The sequence below is a fragment of the Cheilinus undulatus genome, linkage group 17, assembly GCF_018320785.1.
Source record: "Cheilinus undulatus linkage group 17, ASM1832078v1, whole genome shotgun sequence".
Classification (NCBI taxonomy): domain Eukaryota; kingdom Metazoa; phylum Chordata; class Actinopteri; order Labriformes; family Labridae; genus Cheilinus; species Cheilinus undulatus.
In genome coordinates, this window is record NC_054881.1 from 8,072,982 (window position 1) to 8,092,411 (window position 19,430).

General features: G+C 38.7%; 1 protein-coding gene across 5 annotated transcripts; it reads left to right on the top strand.

Moving 5' to 3' along the window:
* Positions 1-647: 647 nt before the first annotated feature.
* On the top strand, positions 648-17,904 carry srek1 (splicing regulatory glutamine/lysine-rich protein 1). Of its 5 annotated transcripts, none has more exons than XM_041810128.1 (11): positions 648-888; positions 1,036-1,169; positions 6,206-6,321; positions 8,905-9,051; positions 9,619-9,797; positions 9,923-10,053; positions 10,138-10,243; positions 10,340-10,444; positions 11,117-11,188; positions 12,964-13,078; positions 13,567-17,904. In XM_041810128.1, exons 1-11 carry the CDS (start codon positions 761-763, stop codon positions 13,729-13,731), a joined length of 1,398 nt encoding a protein of 465 aa, XP_041666062.1. In that variant the 5' UTR covers positions 648-760; the 3' UTR covers positions 13,732-17,904. The 5 variants fall into 5 exon arrangements, with proteins under 5 accessions (XP_041666062.1, XP_041666063.1, XP_041666065.1 ...); XM_041810129.1 differs by lacking the exon at positions 648-888 and adding an exon at positions 4,822-5,863; XM_041810131.1 differs by lacking the exons at positions 648-888; positions 1,036-1,169 and adding exons at positions 2,938-5,324; positions 5,739-5,863.
* Positions 17,905-19,430: the final 1,526 nt, after the last annotated feature.

Here is a 19,430-nt window from a genome sequence, read left to right on the forward strand (position 1 = left end):
CTGCATATATATTTTCAGGATGGAAATCTCACTAACTGCAGCAGCTGCAAATACTTGTCTTTGAAGGTTTCAGTGTTAAAAGCATTAACCAGACTGAAATACAGTGTAAAGATAATTTAACATAACATATGCAAGGTTATAACAGAATATTGAAATGTAAAAGAGAGCTGAGCTCAATGATAAGGTATTGATAAAGATATATTGTGCTGATAGTTATACAAAATGTAGATATGATCTTGTGTATCAGTGTAACATTTACTATAACTGAGTATCAAGTTAGGACTTTAAGCAAGTATTTTCAAGTGATTTTATGCCATAAATGTATTTATAATATTATTAAATCCAGAATGAATGGGCACAAATACCCACATTAACACTTCAAAATCTTGTGGAAGGCCTTACAAGGAGAGCGGAGACTGTTATATAACTGCAGAGGGGGCCAACTACACATTAAAGTACATGTTTTTGAAGCTAATGTCATTACAGTCGTAGTTGGTGTTATGGGCAGGCGACCAAATACTTTTGTCCATATAGTATATGATGGGAAATAAATTCTTTGGTGTAGTGCTGTGAATTGCGGCAAGGGGGCGCTAGAGTGCCCCCGCTTCTTAATCATCGCTTATTTAAAATAAGAGGAAGAGTACAAAACCACCTCGCTCCGCTGGCTTAGATACTCTGCGTTTAGTGGGGTGACAGAAATAAATATTTAAGAAATAAATACCACACTTTAAGATTGTAACCAGACCTATAAATTTGCACAATGAGCGGGATTCCGGGAACAGCCGTCGTCCAGGTTACCAACCTTTCTTCGGCCGTTAGCAGCGAGCAGATGCGAACTCTGTTCGGTTTCCTGGGAGACATCGAGGAGCTGCGTCTTTACCCGCCCGAGTAAGAGCGAACTCTCCCGGCTGCTTAGCTAGGAAAACCCGGGGATGTTTGGCCTCTTTAGGGTCTAGCTTAACTCTGAGATTTAAGAGCTAAATGAGCAAAATAACCAACTGACCGCCCTTTATTTGTTCTTATTTCTTCTCACAGCAATGCCCCTTTGTCTTATTCATCCAAAGTGTGTTATATAAAGTATCGAGACCCATCCAGTGTTGGTGTGGCGCAACATCTCACCAATACTGTGTTTGTTGACAGAGCTTTGATAGTGGTGCCCTGTGCAGAAGGTGAGTAAAACAGATTTCGTTTATGATTTAATGAGTGAGTTGTGTCAGTGGACATGCTATGGCCTCTTCTCCTATAAATAAGAACCGTTTGGTGTTGTGGTTGAATTCTGGGTATGTTTATTAATGGCAAGTTGCGTCAGTGCCTGAATTTAGCCACATTTGTCATAGACACAAGAGACGGGTTGTATCACATAAATAAGAAGTTAGCTAGCCTTTTCTTACAGCACCCAGCCCAGGTTTGTTATTTTCTGGTGTCACAAGGTGGTTTCTGCTCAAAAAACTAGAGCCTATATATACCATTTCACTCAAGGGTTAACCCTCTAGACCCCTGTAGGATTTTACACAGCTGCTGCATTTTAACAATTTAAGATTTTGCTTCCTTAAAAGTGATTAAAGAATGACAATAAATTAATCTACATGACATCTTTATTAATTTAAAAAGAAATGATGGTTCCAGGTTGCTCCAACATTGCAGGTCAAAATAGAGCATTAAATATCTGACATACAATATACCATAAAACACGAAGTATTTAGTTAAAATGAAGGAAAATGGTGGGATAAGTAATGAAATAGGTATAACACTGACAATAATGGCGTTATTAGCTGTGACCCAGAATGATGACAGCTAGTAAAATCTTTCAAACACTTTGAAATAAAGGTGTGTTCGATGATATCTGTTCATTTCAGCCTCACTCAGTACTTTCACATGCACAGTAAGTTCAAGCTACAGTCACGGCTCAATCAGGCAATCTAACTGGAATGCTGTCCTTGTCCCAGTATACATGTGAAAATCAATTTGTTGACCGGAACATGCGGCGATTATGCTCTCCTTCATCTTGTTACCATGGTCCTATTTCTGGTTGACTGTGCTTGCATGTTAGTTAGAAACTAACAGGTTGTATGTTAAATGGTGAAAACTGGAACAGATGTTACCACTCCTTTCTCCCTCACACTCCAACATAGAGTACACTCCTGATTTCATTACTGAAGTTCCTATGTTAAGATGGAGGGTTGAATACAACAGCAGGCTTTGGGATGAGCTCCTCTCACCCCTACAGAAACAGGACCGCCATGATTTTATATCACTGAATAATAAGTGATCCACATAAACAATGTGAGGCAACCTCATTATAAACCCTTCACAGTATTATGAATAACCCTACAGATTTTTTTGTCATTTTAAACACATTATTGGTTAATCTTTTGTTATAAGAGTCTTGATTGCTCAAGTGCCTGCTGACAGACCTGAGGTGATACCTCTAATTTCCACATACTTGGTCTTCATAACAACCTTCAAAGAGTATGCGATGCACACTCCAGAGTGGGGCTAGACCAGGGGTGTCAAACTCAAGGCCCGGGGGCTGATTCCGGCTTGTGGAACAGCTAAATTCGGCCCGCAAGATGATCTCATATTTCTGTTATAACTGGCCCATCAGTATGAGGTCTGCACATTTCCCCAAGTATAAAAATGTAAACTTATCCTTGAAGATTTAAGATATCCTTGTGAAGTCGTACAATCTGACAAAATATGGAGTAAAAATATTTAGATAAGAAGTCAGAAATGTGGCCAAAAAAATTAATTTGTGTTTTAATTTCACATTTTCAATTTAGCATCTCACAATTAGGACTCAAACTTAAGATTTTGACTTTTTATTTTGTCTTTTGAGCATTTCAACTCATAACTTGACTTCACATATAGTATTTTGAGCTTTAAGATCCATAATTCTATTTTTTAAGTCATATTTTTGCCTTATGAACCAATTGTTTTTTATTTTACCTCAAATTTTCAACGCCAATCTTTGACTTCATAATCCCATAGTTTGACATTTTAGACCCTCAACTTAAAATTTGGCATCATATTTTGACTTTTAATTTCATGATAAATTTTATTTCATATTTTGACCTTTTTTAACACCCCTGGGCTAGACAGTTAATCTAAATTTCATTAGAATCACAATATTGCCTTCTGCACTTTTCAAATCACCGGAGGTGCATTGTCTTTTTAGATGAAATGTGTGTCAAAGATCCAGCAGATTCTGCAGCAGAGATGCCCACATTTCATGCATGTATGTAAGAATAAATAGTCTTGTGCTAAAATTGCATAATTTCAAATTCATCACTCATGTGTTCACTTTTTCAATAATCATTTAATGTTTTCTAATTAAAAGGAGTGCAATGAGGGAGAAGTTGCCACTCTTTAATACCAAATCAGAATTCATTATCTTGTTTCATAACTGTTCAGCCCTACTCCAGAGCAAATTGCTCCCTTACTAGATTTGCAGTTCCACTGCGCAATCTGGTCTGTCTTTGGCGCATGCCAGAAGTGTCACTCCACTCAAAATGCAAGCCAATCCTATTTTCAGGAGAGGTTACTGCCAAAATCACAATCCACATAGAGCTGATTGACCTAAAACAGGAAGAGGACTAAAAAATTTTATTACATCAAAATTATGTCTCATCCTGTGTCATCAGTCATTATTTGGTTGGAGGGTCATAGAGGTAATCCATGGCCATAGACAAAATAAAAGTTATTAGTTTAGAAAAACCACACCTTCACATTTCTAGTCAGATTGAGATGTACTCATGCCAGAAAAAAATTAGCCACATTATCTAGGTATGTTAGTACAACTTTAAAAAAATTAAATCTACTATAAAATGATCACAGTCAGACTTATATGTTTATATGCATTTTAAAAGTCCAGTTTTGGTTGGGCTTACATAATACCTTGACCCTCTCTAATTGCATGTAAATGTACTGAGACTGAGAGTAACAACAAAGAAGACTCAAACACCTATATAGCACAAGACTGGTCTAATATAAACCACCACTCAAAAACCACAGATCTTAACAGGGGATGCCTCAGTTCAACATCAGGATCGGACAGTATTGGCCTTGTTTGCAAATACAGTCCATCAGCAAATAGTGTGAGGTGAATAGTTATCACTTGCCAAAGTTTATCAATCGTGTCTGATCATTTTAATGTTGACTTCTAGTATGCCTAACTGCTTACTCATAGAAGAGTTTTATCAATAGGAGGGAAGAAGTTGGACAGTGGGAGTTGTACACCAAAAGCAGTAATAGAAAAACACCAGTATCCGTATCAGCATAGGTGAAACTGTAATTTTAAACATCGGTATCTTCCTTAATTTTCACAATCTGTGCCCCTTGAATCTTAAAATAACCTAGAATATTTCAGGTCTGGGGTGTTGAAGACAACTTGATGTATTTTTTTTATACAAACTAGGACTAAATGTCACATGAATTACCCCCTGCCCATCTTCATAAGTCAAAGGGGTCTGTGGGGTCTAGAGGGCTAATCTGACTCAAAGCACTGGATTCTCTGGAAGGTGTAGCTTGTGTATTTTCCATAAAATCTACCATTACTGCTACTTGTTTCTTGGAATCACAAAATAAATTCATTGTGGCACAGCTAACTCATTCCTCTCTCTCTCATTTTTGGTGCTCATTTCCTTTAAATTTCCCTCACTTTTGGTGCCACTGTTGTTTCCATGTGTACAGTCAAAAAAAAAAAAAAAATGATATCACCTCTAACATTGATGCTTTTGTCCACGTGACTTGGTGCTGGATGGCTACTGAGTTTATTAATTTGGTTTTGTATGTTTTTTCTGTGTGATTATGTGTGCATATCAGATGACTAGACTGGCCCAGCTGTTACACTACACTAGCCTGAGTCAGGCATTGTTTTCCAAGCCACTATCCCCGATCGGGCCAACGCAGCCTTCAAGGGGGGAATGTGACCAGGAGAATAGCCCGCTGAACCTTCCAAGATGGACACCTTGTCTCTTTTTATTTATTTTTCTTTTCTTTTTGGTTTGTTTCCTTTCATACTTTCCCATGTTGTCCACTTTCTCCTGTCTCTACCTAGAAACTACAGTATTGCTTATCTCTAGCGTTGTGTTTATATTTGTTATTTTGGTTTGTTGTTTTGATTATTGTCCAACCCCCCACCCCCCTCTCTCTTTCCGCTACAGCTGCAGCTTGTGTGTGATTGAATTCTGTCCAGGTTGCTACGGCATACCGATGGTGGGATGTGTATCACACATGGGAAGCTAGGAGGATCACTAACACTTTACTCTCTTGTCACCTACTCCTGTTGACATAGTGAGGGACTAGACGTTAAAAAGTCACACTCAGTAAGGAACATTTCAAGTCAGAAAAACATTAAATCTTTTGATTTCTATTTCCACTTTTCATTTGTGCTAAAAATAAATTCAAAGTAGGATTTTCCCCTCACATGTCAGCTCTGATATGGATGTTTATAATGTCACAACCATTCTCTTTTTGCATTATCTTCTTTTTTAACTTTTCTTTGCGTCGCTGTTCCTTTTGAGTACATTCTGAAAGTAGAAGAAGTGTTCGTGCTAAACCAATTCATGCTCATGTAGTTATTTTGTAAACGTAGCCGACTCTTTTTGCTGAAAAAGCAGCAAAGTGGAATGAGCAAAATTCCTGATTGGTTGTTTTTTGTAGCTAAGTCTTGGCTAACATTTCCTACAGTTCTTAAAATTGTTGTTCTTCTCTGTATCTGATGTCCTGTGTGCTATTAGTGATGCAGCCATTGGGGTTGTCTTGTGTTGCACACCTTTCCAACACTGCGAAACGATCGCCCCCCCACGGAAAAGCGCCCATGCTTGATATCGTATGGTTCATGACCAATATGTTTCCAGTACAGGTGACCCATGCATCAAAGTGTTGACTCATTCTCTGCATTGTGTTTATTTTTTCTTTCTTTTCTTGATCTATGAAAAGAGACCAAGGACAAAAAAAAATTTTTTTGAGAAAAAAGTTAACATTTGATTAATTCAGACTGAAAAAAAAAAAGTTAAATAAAATCAAATTAAGGATGCTCGGTCTCCAGTTTGCCATGAGTAGACAGTAGAGCTCTTGTAGGCTGTATGGGGAAGTGTATGCTCTCTTTCTCTCTAGAATACAGTGGGCTAATTGTGCAGACATAGAGGAGACAGAGAGACGACTTCTTCTATTGCCTTCTCTAATATCTGCTTCTGCCCTGCAGGGAAGATACCGGAGGAGGCCAAGGCTTTGTCTCTTCTGGCACCAGCCACCCCAGTACCTAGTCTGATTCCTGGTGGGGGACTTCTCCCGATACCTACTCCCACCCCGCTTCAAAATGTGAGTTTTGTGTTGTTTGTAGGATTACAGCACCGACACATCTCATATCTACCGGACCAAATTACAACACAGATATCATTACTTCATTTCGATACCCCAGTGCTGTCCCAATTCATCCCAGTGCACTCCCCTTCCACTCTAAATGAAGGGCAAGAAATTTGTTATGTAAATTGGGTGGTTTATACGCTCTCACTTTATTTGAGCTGAGCACAATTTGTTTTATTCTTGCATTTTTCTACCAAAGAAACAATCATATTGACTGACACATACTGTAAACGTTATTATTTTTGTCTCTGACACAAAGCTTGTATATGAAATTTGCTTTTAACCCACTTTTTTCTCTCAAAATTATTGATTCAGGCACCATTTAGGCACTGGCAAAGTATTGATTTAGCACCCGTATCGGAAAAAACCTAAATGATACCCAACCCTAATTGTTGTAGTAATGTGACATCTTCAGTTGTAAATGGAGAAATGAATATAATAATCTTAAAATGTAAAAAAGAATCCAGAAATAGTGATGTTCCAGCAACTGGTTGGTTATTTATGAAATAGAGATGCAAATTCAGACTAGCCAAGTCATCTAAAGTTTGGAAAAAAGAATTCTCAACTTTTGCACTACTCATTTAGCATCAATTAACATGGCTAAACAGAGAAGAGACATGTTTTTATTTTTGGATAACCTTTATTTAAGTGGGAGAAAAAACATTTAGATAAAAAATCTCTTTTTCAAGAGTGACTTTTGGCCAAGACATACAGTAGCAAAGTCAAATTTCAGAGTTATAAATAGTGAGCAGCTTTACAAATCCAATGTAAGTCATATTAAATTGTTGAAAGACAAGAAATAAAGCAGCAAGTATATCTTGCATGCAGCCTAATTCAAACCATTTTTCAATGATGGAATTAACAGCTATGTTAAATGCTATTCCTCCACGGTGATTCAATGTTCACTAAGTCTGGCTAACATAAGAAGAGCACCTCCAGTGTTCAGTCCCCTTACAGGTTAGCATCATTTGCTTGTGCTAATGATATTATTTGCAAGTCTGCCTGTACTGATCCTTCAAGATTCCCCTAGTCCGCTGTGCTGGTTCACATCCATGCGTAGAGTGGGGAGAAAAGGCCCATTAGTCAAGTACCCCTTTCACACTGGCTGAAAAACCCGCTTAAACACGCTAACAGTCGGCTCCTTTTGGGAGTGGGAAAGGCTCTAATCAGCATTCAGACCTGCGTTGACTGACTCCAATCAGCTCCAGTGGGAACGTCACACCCAGGTGATCACGGGGTGACTCTGGCATAAAGTGCTTACGTCATAATATCGCGCCTGTAACTTGGGGCAACAGAAGGACACCGGCAGCTGAGGGACGAGCGTTGTTGTTTTTTTTATGGACTCAGAGTGTGAGATTTATATTTGCAAGATAGCACAGCACTGGAAAGACAGCGAGATCAGAGAGCTTCTATTGATCCATGGAGAAGAGGAGATTTGGCGCCAGGTCACAGGGTCTGTGCGAGACACAACTATATATAACGCGTGCAACACTGGCGCACTGATGACGCACCAGAGGAAAAAAAAAACAGCCACACAGCTCGTCTGCTGCCGATAGGATCCGGGTCTGCTGTCAATGGGAAAGGAGTCACTTGCCAATTGTTAGCGGGTTTACTCCCGTTTAAAAAAACCCGCTTTTACATGCTAATTTTAGTGGAAAAGCGGTAAAAGATGCAACTTTAGGTAGTAGTAGTCGGCTGCTCTACAGCTTGTATCCCTGCAGGAGACTAAGGCCTTGTCCACATAGAGATGAAAATGATATATTTCCATCTCGTTTTGAAAAGGTTTTCTGTCAACAAAGGATTGTTTCAGGAAATGTCTGCGTAAGCACAGAACCACTGAAAACGACTGAAAACGCTGTAGTATGTATGTCAAGCCTATAAGTGGCACTGTAACACTGCGGTTCACTCTGGGACCCGGTTTCAAAAAGTAGCGTTTACGGCCTCCCAAAACGCAGTGTCTGTGTTACGCCTTTTGCGTATACTCCTGAATTCATCTCTGTGTGGACAGGGCTTCAGACGAAGCAGACTTTTAGGCTGGATCTTGGTGAAGGCATTCGTGGATGGATCCTTGAACAGAACCCTTTTTTGCTTAGGTGGGACCAGTTGGAGAATCTTTGTTCATTGAGAAGATAGGACTCTGTAGTCAGACTTAAGAAGCCTGGTTAGTGCTTCTGCTTTGAATTAGTGCTATATTTCTGAGTTTTTTAACTCATGCCCATTTGCAAACTGAAGGAAACATAACACTGAAAAGACATCACTGTTTATCTTACCTGCAGCCTGCAGCTGTACCTTTTGAGACGACAAATATCAACAGAAAATCAACAGAAACAAGTTCAGCACATTTAAAGAATATGTCTCTTTTCCTTACGACAGCACTAGTTGAACAGTTATATTATAATGACTGTTTATATTTGGGGAAAAAAAACATTCCTCTTAATCCTCTTACATGTTGGACAATTTGAAGAGTTCTGACACTTGTTCATCTGTCCTGTTGGGAGAATATTGGTGAAATCCTTAGTGTGTGTTTTATCCCTGCAGCTGAACCTTCCTCTAGTGAATCGCCTTTCAGCTGGCCTCGACCCCGCAGCGTCTGTTCACTCCCAGCCCCCTCTCATGGGAAATGTGGATCCTTCAAAGATTGATGAGATCAGGAGGACGGTCTATGTTGGCAACCTGAACTCACAGGTAACCTAATCTTTATCAAAGCCAGTGGGGTTGATTGTCAGAAGTGCTTTTGTTTTCTTTGCATTTTCAGTACATAGCTGGGAATTTTAGAAGATATTTCAGAGTGGTTGATTTCTAATTTAAAAAATAAATAAATAAATGTAAAAATTGTTTTATAGGTATCTGATATTGGTGAGTTTCTTGACTATATATGTCTTTAAGGCACAATTATGTTGACAGCTTAATGTTGCAGGTGTATTTCTGCATTTTGGACAGTATGCCGGACTTTGCTAGCTTTTTCATTGGATTAATTCCTTACAAATACACCCGTGTTATGAATATGTATGTATTTTTTGGTATTTTTCACTATTACTGATGATTAAAGTAAAAGAGATTGGGTCGCTTTAACACATGAGGTGTCAAAAAGCCTCAAAGTATTAATTTTTAACAACCTTTGAATAAAAGTGCATTACCTTGCAGGACTTGCAGGTGCTCCATGAAGAAAGGCCAAAATTTGACAAAGCATTGATATTGTGGACATTGTCCATTAACCAGATAACTTACATGAACATTAAATCTTCTTCTCAGACCACCACTGCAGAGCAGCTGTTGGAGTTCTTCAAGCAGGTGGGAGATGTAAAGTTTGTGCGGATGGCCGGAGACGAGACTCAGCCAACACGCTTCGCCTTTGTGGAGTTTGTGGAGCAGGAGTCTGTGGCACGAGCTCTGACCTTCAATGGAGTCATGTTTGGAGACAGACCCCTGAAGTATGGGTTTACCTTTTTTAAAGATTATTTTAAGAGTAGCTAGTCAAGCTCAGCGGTAGACTTTTTAAATCAAGAATTTGTTTATATGTGTTTGTATCATTAAATGTATTTTTTATGTTTTTCAGAGTGAATCATTCCAATAACGCCATAGTGAAACCCCCCGAGCTGACGCCACAGGCAGCTGCTAAAGAGCTAGAAAGTGTGATGAAGAGGGTGAGAGAAGCCCAGTCCACTATCGCTGCTGCTATAGAGCCAGGTACATGAATTTCTGCACGTATCAACATTTTAACAATGATATAATCGAGCTGGGATGCTGAAGCCTGTGCTTTTGCTCCCGCAGATGTAAAAAAGCGCTCCTCCAGTCGGTCCAGACGGTCACGCCGCTCTCGGTCACGCTCCCGTTCACACTCAAGAACACGCAGGAAAAGGTCACACTCCAAACACAGGTGCCTGAATGAAACCCTTGTTCTTCACCCACTTTATGGTGTGATTCTGTCCTTGTATCTGGGTCGTAACCTTTTGTCCTGCTTCTGTTTGAGCAGACAGCCGAGGAGGTCGTGGTCGAGGAATGACTCACACAGTTCCCGAAGCAGCCACAAGAGGCGCTCTCGTTCCAGAGACAGGAGACACAGTCGAAGTCGCTCAAGGTGCGCTAACATCATACATGAGCTCTGTGTTTTGAAACAAGCCCTGCTGGTGTCATCTGTCCTCAAAGTCATCCGTCCTAGAAATTAATATTTTAGTACTAGCATTAAAATAAAAAACAATGTGTAAATACGAAAATACATTGAAAAAATATACAGAAAACTACAAAGGAGAATGCAGAGGGTGTTTTTTTATCTTAATCCTCTGAGGCTGATGTTGTATCCTTTTCTGCCTCTTGCAGCCTGCCATTGTGCTGTTCTAATGATGCTATGCATGCCTTTGTAGCCCTTACAGAAGCTTTTCTAGAGAGCCTGGAACCTGGGTGACTTTCCAGGGTCTTTGAAAATTAAATCCACACCAGAAACTCTGATATTGAATGTCTTTTTATCTATTTTTTTTATTGTTTCTGCTGCTAGTTGCTAATGCTATAAATGTATAAAACTGTCTTTACCAATAGATCAGAAAGAGAGACAGAGCGTCTGTGATGTGGCCCTCTCTGTCTCTGCAGACAGGAACTGCTTTGAATAATGACACAAACAGAGCCAATACAAAAAGTTAGGTTAGGGTTAGGAAGCAGGAAGGGTTATGGAAGCAATGACAGACACTGATGCCTTTTTCCAAACATCCTTAAATCATTGAATAAATAAAATAAATAAAATTAAATGTGTTATCAGGGGCCATAAGAGGAGGAGTAAAGATCGCTCAAGGAGCCCTCGAAGGAAAGCCAGATCCCCCTCACCAAAAAGGTAAATCTGTCACTTCTTTTCACATGCTTGATGGTGGAAATGAAGAATATGTTGGAAGTTAAATCATGTTTACGGACACCTTTAAACAATGGTCATAGGCAAGTTAACAAAAAGCCTTATTAAAGTTAGAAAAAGAGATTAAAAGTTAAAGGTATGAAAACAAGCGTTTTAGTATGGTTGGTTTTATGACTCTGGTTCTCAACCTGGGGTCCGGGCATCACAAGGGGGGTGCCAAAAATCTCAGGGGTGAGCACAGGGCCCTGTTGTCAAAATTAGATATGGATATATTTTCTAAAATCATGATTAGAAGCATAATATATGACAGTGTTTTAGGGTTGCCCAATAAGATAAAACATAAAGTGGATCCATACATTTTTAGAAAAAAAAGGCTGCAATTTTTAAGATAAAACTTAATATTTTTAATATTTACATTGACTATCTGAGTCAAAAAGTTGGAATTTTTATGGGGAAAAACTCAACATTTCCTGTTATAATAGTTCGAAATATATGTGACAATACTATGAAATTCTGAGTTTAAAAGTCATAAATTTGTCGTTTAAAACCCCCAAAAATTCAGGATTTTAGAGTCATGTATTCACAACATTGTTGAAAATGTATGAGAAACAATGATGAAAGCAGTGGTTTGATAGTGCCAGTTTGCAGAAATGTCTTATCTGCATGATAATGAGGTGATTCTGGGCTAAATTCACAAGTATTTCTTTATTGCAGTGGTTCTCAAACTGGGGTCCAGGGATCGCCGGGGTTCCCGGAGCCACAGCTTGGGGGTCCACGGAATAATTCAAAATAAATTATTGAAGTGATGTCAAAAAAAAAAAAAGCAAATAAATACATAAAGGGACCACAGCGCCATAAAACAACCATACTAAACCGATGACTCCTACATAAGTCAGCTTTAGGCCAATAAAAAACTCAAATAGGATTGTGTCATACCTGCCAAAAAACACAAATGTGAACTTGACCACAACCTCCAAAAAAGCACAGAGGGCTTCTTATTTGGCTGCTCAAAGGATCGTCAGAAGCAAGAAGCCACACTCAGTTGGAGAAGAGCTTGTATTTAGGCTGAAGGGTTTAAAATACAGCATCTAGGAGTACAAATGGCAGTAAACTTACGTTTAATCAGCGTGAGGGTTATGTGGGGGTTCTTGGAAAATGTTCTTCCCTGTAAGCGGTCCCTAGCCCCGAAAAGTTTGAGAACCCCTGCTTGATTGATCAGTCCCAATAAGATCTGTCATTTGATTTGGCTCTCAAGTGTAAAACTTATGCAAGGACTTCAACTTCACCTAGTTTGATATTCTACCATGCAATAATCTTGGTTTAAGTAAATTTGTTACTTTTAAGGTATAAAATTTATAGTGTCTTTTATGTTGAATTAAGACTTAACCTTGAAAAGTATTTTTTTTTTCCAAAAATTCACAGATCCTCTTTATTTTTTGTGTTTTTGAGCAATCTTAATATGCTGTTGTAATACTAGATAGATTATATTGACCTTCTGTCAAAAACAAGTGTATGTAGTCCTTCTATGTTTGAGTTTTGTCAATAAAAACATGTAAAAATGAAGTTTATATCGCCCATATCACTCCTGAAGGAGTCTATCTATCCAAAAAAAGTGGGGAACTACCCCTTTAGGCCATCTTAAATCATCTTGTTTCCTTGATGGATTTGCAACTGTGCGTGCACTTTACATATCAGTGATGTTGTATTGTTTATATTGGAAGTAACTCTTTTATTCTGATTTTTGTCTTGTCATATTTCAGAGGTAAGAAAGACAAAAGGAGGGAGCGCAGCAGGGACAGAAAAGAGCGCTCCACGTCCAGGAAGAGGAGCCGCAAAGATGAGGACAAGATGAAGAGCAAGGCCAAGCCAATGAAGGTAATAAATCTCCAGAGCAGGTAGACGCTGATTGGTTTCTCCGACAGATAAAACTGTCGCAGTCCTGATAATTTAATGAGCCGAGCTTCAGCACACTTTGAGACTGCTCAGGTGTGAGGGGAGAAATGAAGTGTCTGTCAGTGTCAGAGAGGAAGATGAGCTGACTCCTGCTTTAACAGCACAAGAAGTCATCGCCACTGACCTTGTTTCCCCCATGTGAGCTCTTTATAGCTGGTTGAATGCAGGATTTATCTCCTCTGTTATTTACTGGTGCAACCAGTATGCCAGAATAAAATTCAGAGACACGTGCCATCAAGACGAGTGCAGCTGCCACAAGAGATTTATTACCTTTATTATTTTGTCCCTGACTATTCAGTGAGGCTTGTATTCTGGGTTTTATTGTAAAATAGGAAATATTTTCCAGTACTTTGTTACAAGTGCCCTGTTTTTTCATCTGCCCTGATCTGACTGCTGCTCTTCTCCTCCAGGTGGAAAGGGACTACGACAGAGAAGAGGAGGAAGACTTTGACAGTGACAGAGAAAGCTCAGCCGGACTCAGACTCAACTTTGACAGTGACGGAGGAAGCCCGTCCGGACTCAGAGGCATCAACTTGGCATCATCACCATGCGCCCAGTACAACGGCAGCTACTAGACTCACCCTGAGGAGCAAACCTAGACAGCTAGTGACTTTTACTGCAGCACCATGGAAACTACTCCATCAAATGATCACAACACCCATCAGGTGTGTAAAAATACATGAACACTGGGTAATCTACGACGTTTCCCCATCATCATCTCCTGTTGAAGATCTGGGTTTTAAAACAACGTAAATTAAGTTTTTTGTAAAACATCTAAAGGTCAAGTGAGCATTTTTACAGCATCCATAACCTCAGCTTTCAAGTTCAGCTGAAAAAGATGGGTATAAAGGGGGGTCACATGAGTCATAAGGCTCAGAAAGAACCACAAAACACCTCTAGTTACTTTACAATCACAGCTTCTCATTTCCAGGTTCCTTCCGAGTCAGTCACACTAAAGCAGATACTGAGTCCACATGTTCGATCTGTTCTCAAAGTCAAAACACTCCAGTAGAAAATGTTCAGGTTTGAGCTAGCTGCACAGCCTCTAAGAAGGAAACAGAAGCTTCATTTCCAGTAAGGATCACACAGGAAGAACAGGTTGCACACCTTTCTGTAGAAACAAGATCTGATTTCACTTTTGTTAGCAGTTTTAAAGTCTTACTGCAGAATGTAGGACACTTTCAGAAACAAATAAGTCTAAATATTGCTATACAGCAAAATAAGAAGCAGTGCCAAAAAATGGATTCTATGTGTAATGCCTAGAGAGTTTCTGCCATGTTAAGAGCTTTAAAAATGTTGAAATATGCCCTTAATGATGCGCACTTACATGAAGTCTATAATAGATATGAGAAAGAGGAAAATAAGGTTCCAAAGTGACCAGTTTGTTCATAACGGCGCTTTAAGGCATGAAAACCACATAGAAACTAAAGAAGAGAAGAGAGTTTGGATCAAAAAATGTTTAAAGCTTGTCACACTTCAAAAATTCTTTGATTTCAGTTTACATCAGCTCTGTCTAGTTTATATGGAGGAAACTAGCAGATCTTTATCAGGAATTCCTAATTGATTACCATCTTGGTTGGGCTTTTAAGAGTCCAAATTGCTGGTGATTTGGTTTGAACTAGCTTGGTCATGATAAAATTTTAAAACCAGATTTGCAAAAATCAGACCCAATCGATACCACGGCTAGTCTTTTGCACCCATTAAAGGATGCTTTCTTATTTTTCATTACTTTAAACTGCAGGCAAGCTCCTGCAAACTGTGCAACCTGCATGATTGTGCATGTCTCTTAAATGCAAAATTACATTTCTGGGGCTTAGACAGTACCTTCCTCTGCTCATCCTGGCATGAGGGTAACTTTTTCATCTCTAGAGACACTTAAAAACCATGAGTTTCTGCTGACCTGTGAATTTAAATGGACCACTGCTGTTCTGTCTTTGCCTTTGGCAGCTTTAGGTTTAACCTGGAGATGCACTGATTGTCAAAATTAGGGCTGTTACAGATGTTTGTAAGAATTTTGCCATTACTGATAACTGTTGTTTTCATCACTTGTTTTGGTGCAAGACTTCCATAAAGCCAACATTTTCTCAGAGTTGACCGTATAATCAGATCAGTTTTTATCAAACAGATCACTTTGTCTGTTCTGTCAAAAACTCTTATTGATTCACCTGCTAAATAAACCAAATACCAGCCTAAAACTAATTGGACACAACAGATAAACATTTATAAATGGTATTGGCTCATGCCGTATTGTTTGGCCGATGTTTGTAAACAGGACTTGTATCAGCCGATACCAAGTTAAACTGATGCATCTGTGCATCCCTAGTTTAATCAGTGGTGCACAATCTTTTCCTGTCTTGTCCCCTAAAAAATAGTGAGCCCCCTTCACAGTCCACATGGAGAAAAAGATGCAAAATTGACGTCAACTTTGTGAGTTTTTTAGAGATAAAATCCCAAACAGAACATGTCTACACTCACTGATTTTAGTGAATACGTGTAAATTAAATTTTGGCAGCCTCAGAGAAAACTGACTGATGGGCTTGAATATGACTGAAAGTTTGTACTTTTCACATCAAGATAATTTAGAACAGTGGTTCTCAACTGTTGTAATGTCAGGACCCATCAGTATCTCCTTAACAACAAATCTTGACCCAAATTTATTACATTTTGCAATCATAACCAAATTTTTTAATTAAAAATGTGGCAGTTTGGGCGCACAGATGGCTTAGTAGTTTGAGGCGCAGCCCATGTGCGCGGGCGGCCCGGGTTCAAGTCCGACCTGTGGCCCTTTGCCGTATGTCTCTTCCCCCCTCTTTTCCCCATTTCTCTATCCACTGTCCTCCTCTATTAAATAAAGGCACAAAAAATGTTTGATTTGATTTGAAATGGACCAAAGGAAATAATGTAAAAAGGGGATGGAGACATACCCTTCAAAATAAGGGCCTTACACAGATTTTTTGCCACAGATTATGGCAAAAAATCGTGACCCACTTTTGGGTCCCGACCCACCAGCTAAGAACCACTGACTGAGAAGACAGATTTCTTATTGTTTTAAAATGTGTGGTGTAAAGAATGTGTGAAATATTCCTTTACTTTAGGATTGATGTATATTCAGACCAGCATTTAGGTTCTTTACCTGGGGGTTAGTGCCAGCTACACATCAAAACACAAATATTTGAGGAAATAACAATCAAATGGAGCAATCAAAGTTCACATCAGCTCATATATGAAGAAATGTAAATGTTCTTTCCATAAGCGGGCACCTTTTGAAGTAAACAATGAAAGAGCCTTTCTGTGACAAAGGTGTCAGGAGCGCCTTTCTTTTTCTTCGTCTCTTCTCACAGAGGTGTTGCAGCAGCAAGTTCCCATAAATGAGTATTATGATATCCCGCATCACTGCTGATACTGTAAGGCTCATGTGTCCTTTGTGTGTTAGAGGATGATTTACCTGCTCTGTGATGTGTCCTTTTACTGTTCTTTGTGCGAAATTTCCCACATCTTTCTGGAAACTGGAGCACTGTTTCCTTTATAACTACACTGTTTCTCTGACCTTGTTGTTATCACATTTTTAGCAAAAAAATGGCGCATCTCTCATGTACAAATCAATGTTTCACTTTCTGGTTTTGTTTGATGGGTGTACATTTAGTTGCCTTTTTACATTTCCAATTACTTGCATTGAGATTGCAATGCATCATGTTCCCTTTCATGTCCTTATCGTAATGCTGTGACTAAAAAAGAATCGATCAACTGTTCTGACTTAGTACAGGCCTATACTGTAAAATGATGGTGCAAAACGTCTGTCAGCTCACACTGCTCCAGAAAGAAAAAGAGATGCAAACGAAGCTCAAATGAGCCTAGATGAGGCTCAACAAGATTAAAGGTCAAATAACTGCATGGAAGCCCTGAAGGGTCAAAAAGTGCCTAGACTAAGATTGTACAGAATATTCTAATAAAACATGGAGACTTATTTACAGATGCAACTTGGATTTATCGTCAGCTATGTTTAATGAAATGTTCTATTAAAGTGTTGTCCGCTGTCTTTAGTAAGTAAAAGCAGAGTAGAGTTAACATTGATGGGACTAAAGTGGATTTCTCATATTAACAGTTACTTTCTGTTATTTTTGGTGTTGCAGTTTGCAGTATTGTGATTGTGTTAAATTATGTGTGCAAACTAGCCCCAGATGGAGATGAGTGTGCTTTAAGCCTGTCATATTTTAAAGCTTTATTTTAGAAAAAGAGACTTCAGCTGTTTTCACACATGTAGTCCTTTAAAAGATCAAAAGAAAAGCTGCCCTGGAAATGATCCTGAAGTTGTGTCTTCACAGTTTTTTCCAGAAACTTTGAAGATTTTAGTGCATGTGTGAAAACAGCCTAAAAGACCTAACAACTGTCCTCGCCAAATTCCACTTCGATGGCTTTTAAAACTAATTATTTTGTTTTTTTTCTATGTTAACAAAGCTTCAGTATGAAGTGGTGAACTCGTGATAAAGTTAAGTAAAACAGCATTTCCAACATAGTATGTGAAGATTTTTATTTTTTATATCCATGTACCTGCTATGTACGGTTTAGACTGTAGAGATTCGGTTTGTGGTTGTGTCCTGGAGGGTTAGCCACTTTGATTATCTGCTTTTGGGACTTTGTTTGGTAAAGTTGTTTTTGAAGAGCTTGGATGTATGTATGTGATCCTCCTTGAATCTATCAAAAGTTCTGATATGGTTCCAAAAATACTCAATAAAGAGACTTTACATTCAGATTTGCTGTGTCTGTGATGAACTTCAGTGAATGTCTTACCCTCAAATTCCACATACTTTGTCTGCACAGCTATCCAACACTCAGAAGCAAATTGCATTCTTTCGAGTCAGTCTTTGCAATTGAAGAGAAGTGCCATTCCACTCTGCTCCCCTTGAGATGCATGCTCAGTCTATTTTCAGCAAAACCCACTAACAAAGTAAGCTAATCCATGTTTTATTTATTCATAAATTCAATCACAGCAGGGGCCAGGTTCTGAATTTAGGTCTAACCTGAAAGGCTAACAGGGTCAACGTTTCACCATAAACTGTCAACCTCATTTTTACTAGTAGTGGAATATGGGAGAAGAAAAACTTAGCAATGGTGATTCTGAGATTTTGAAAAAGTCAAAATGATGAGATAAAAGATAAAAATTCAAAATCATAAGTTCAAAAGGTGAAAACAAAATTAAAAGTCAATATAATGGTTTTAAAAAACAAATTTATGAGATACAAAGCTGACATTGTGAGTTTTAAATGTCAAAATATGAGATTAAATTTAAATTTGTGAAATTAAAAGTCAAAATATGAGTTTAGATTTTAAATTGTGATTCTTAAATGTCATAATATGAGATACAATTCAAAATCATGAGTTTAAAAGGTCTAAAAATTAGTTACAATTTTAAATAATGAATTTAAGGGTTAAAATATGGGATTAAAATTTAAATTAGGAATTGAAATGGTTAAAACGTTAGATACATTTTAAAAAATGAGTTTATAAACTCAAAATATTTTTTATGACACCACTTTAGTAGGAAATATAAACCTTTTAGTTTCATAATGTACTCGCTAATAAATTTAACTGCAAATTAACCTCAGAGAGGCATATGAATCTGTTGTTTATATACCACTCTTACAATAGACTCTTATCATGTTATCTCAGAGTTACTGTGTACACTGATCTTGTGATCCCTCTGTTGCACTGAAGGTTCCCAAGAGCACAGTGGCCTCCTTAATTCTCAAATGTAAGAGGTTTGGCCGACCAGGACTCTTCCAAGAGCGGAGCTTGGCCTTCATGTGGAGGTTTTTGCTCCTAATGGGCTTTCATGTGTTATACACTGAGGAGAGGCCTCCATCTTTACCATAACGCCTAGATCAGTGGAGGGCTGCAGTGATGGTTGTCCTCCTGGAACTTTGTCCCATCTCCACACACGATCTCTGGAGCTCAGTCAAAGCAGCCATCAGGTTCTTGGTCACCTCTCATTCATCTCTAATTGCTCAGTTTGGCCCAAAGACCAGCTCTTAAAAGAGTCCTGGTTGTGCCAAACTTCTTCCATTTGAGAATTATGGAGACCCCTGTGCTTTTGAGAAGCTGCAGAAATGTTTTGGTAGCCCTCCACAGATCTGTGCCTTCCAACAATCCTGTCTCTGAACTCTGCAGGCAGTTCCTTTGACCACAATGCTCTGATATGCATCGTCAGATGTGCCTTTACAAATCATATCCAATCAATTTAATTTACCACAGTTGGACTCCAATCGAGGAGCAGATC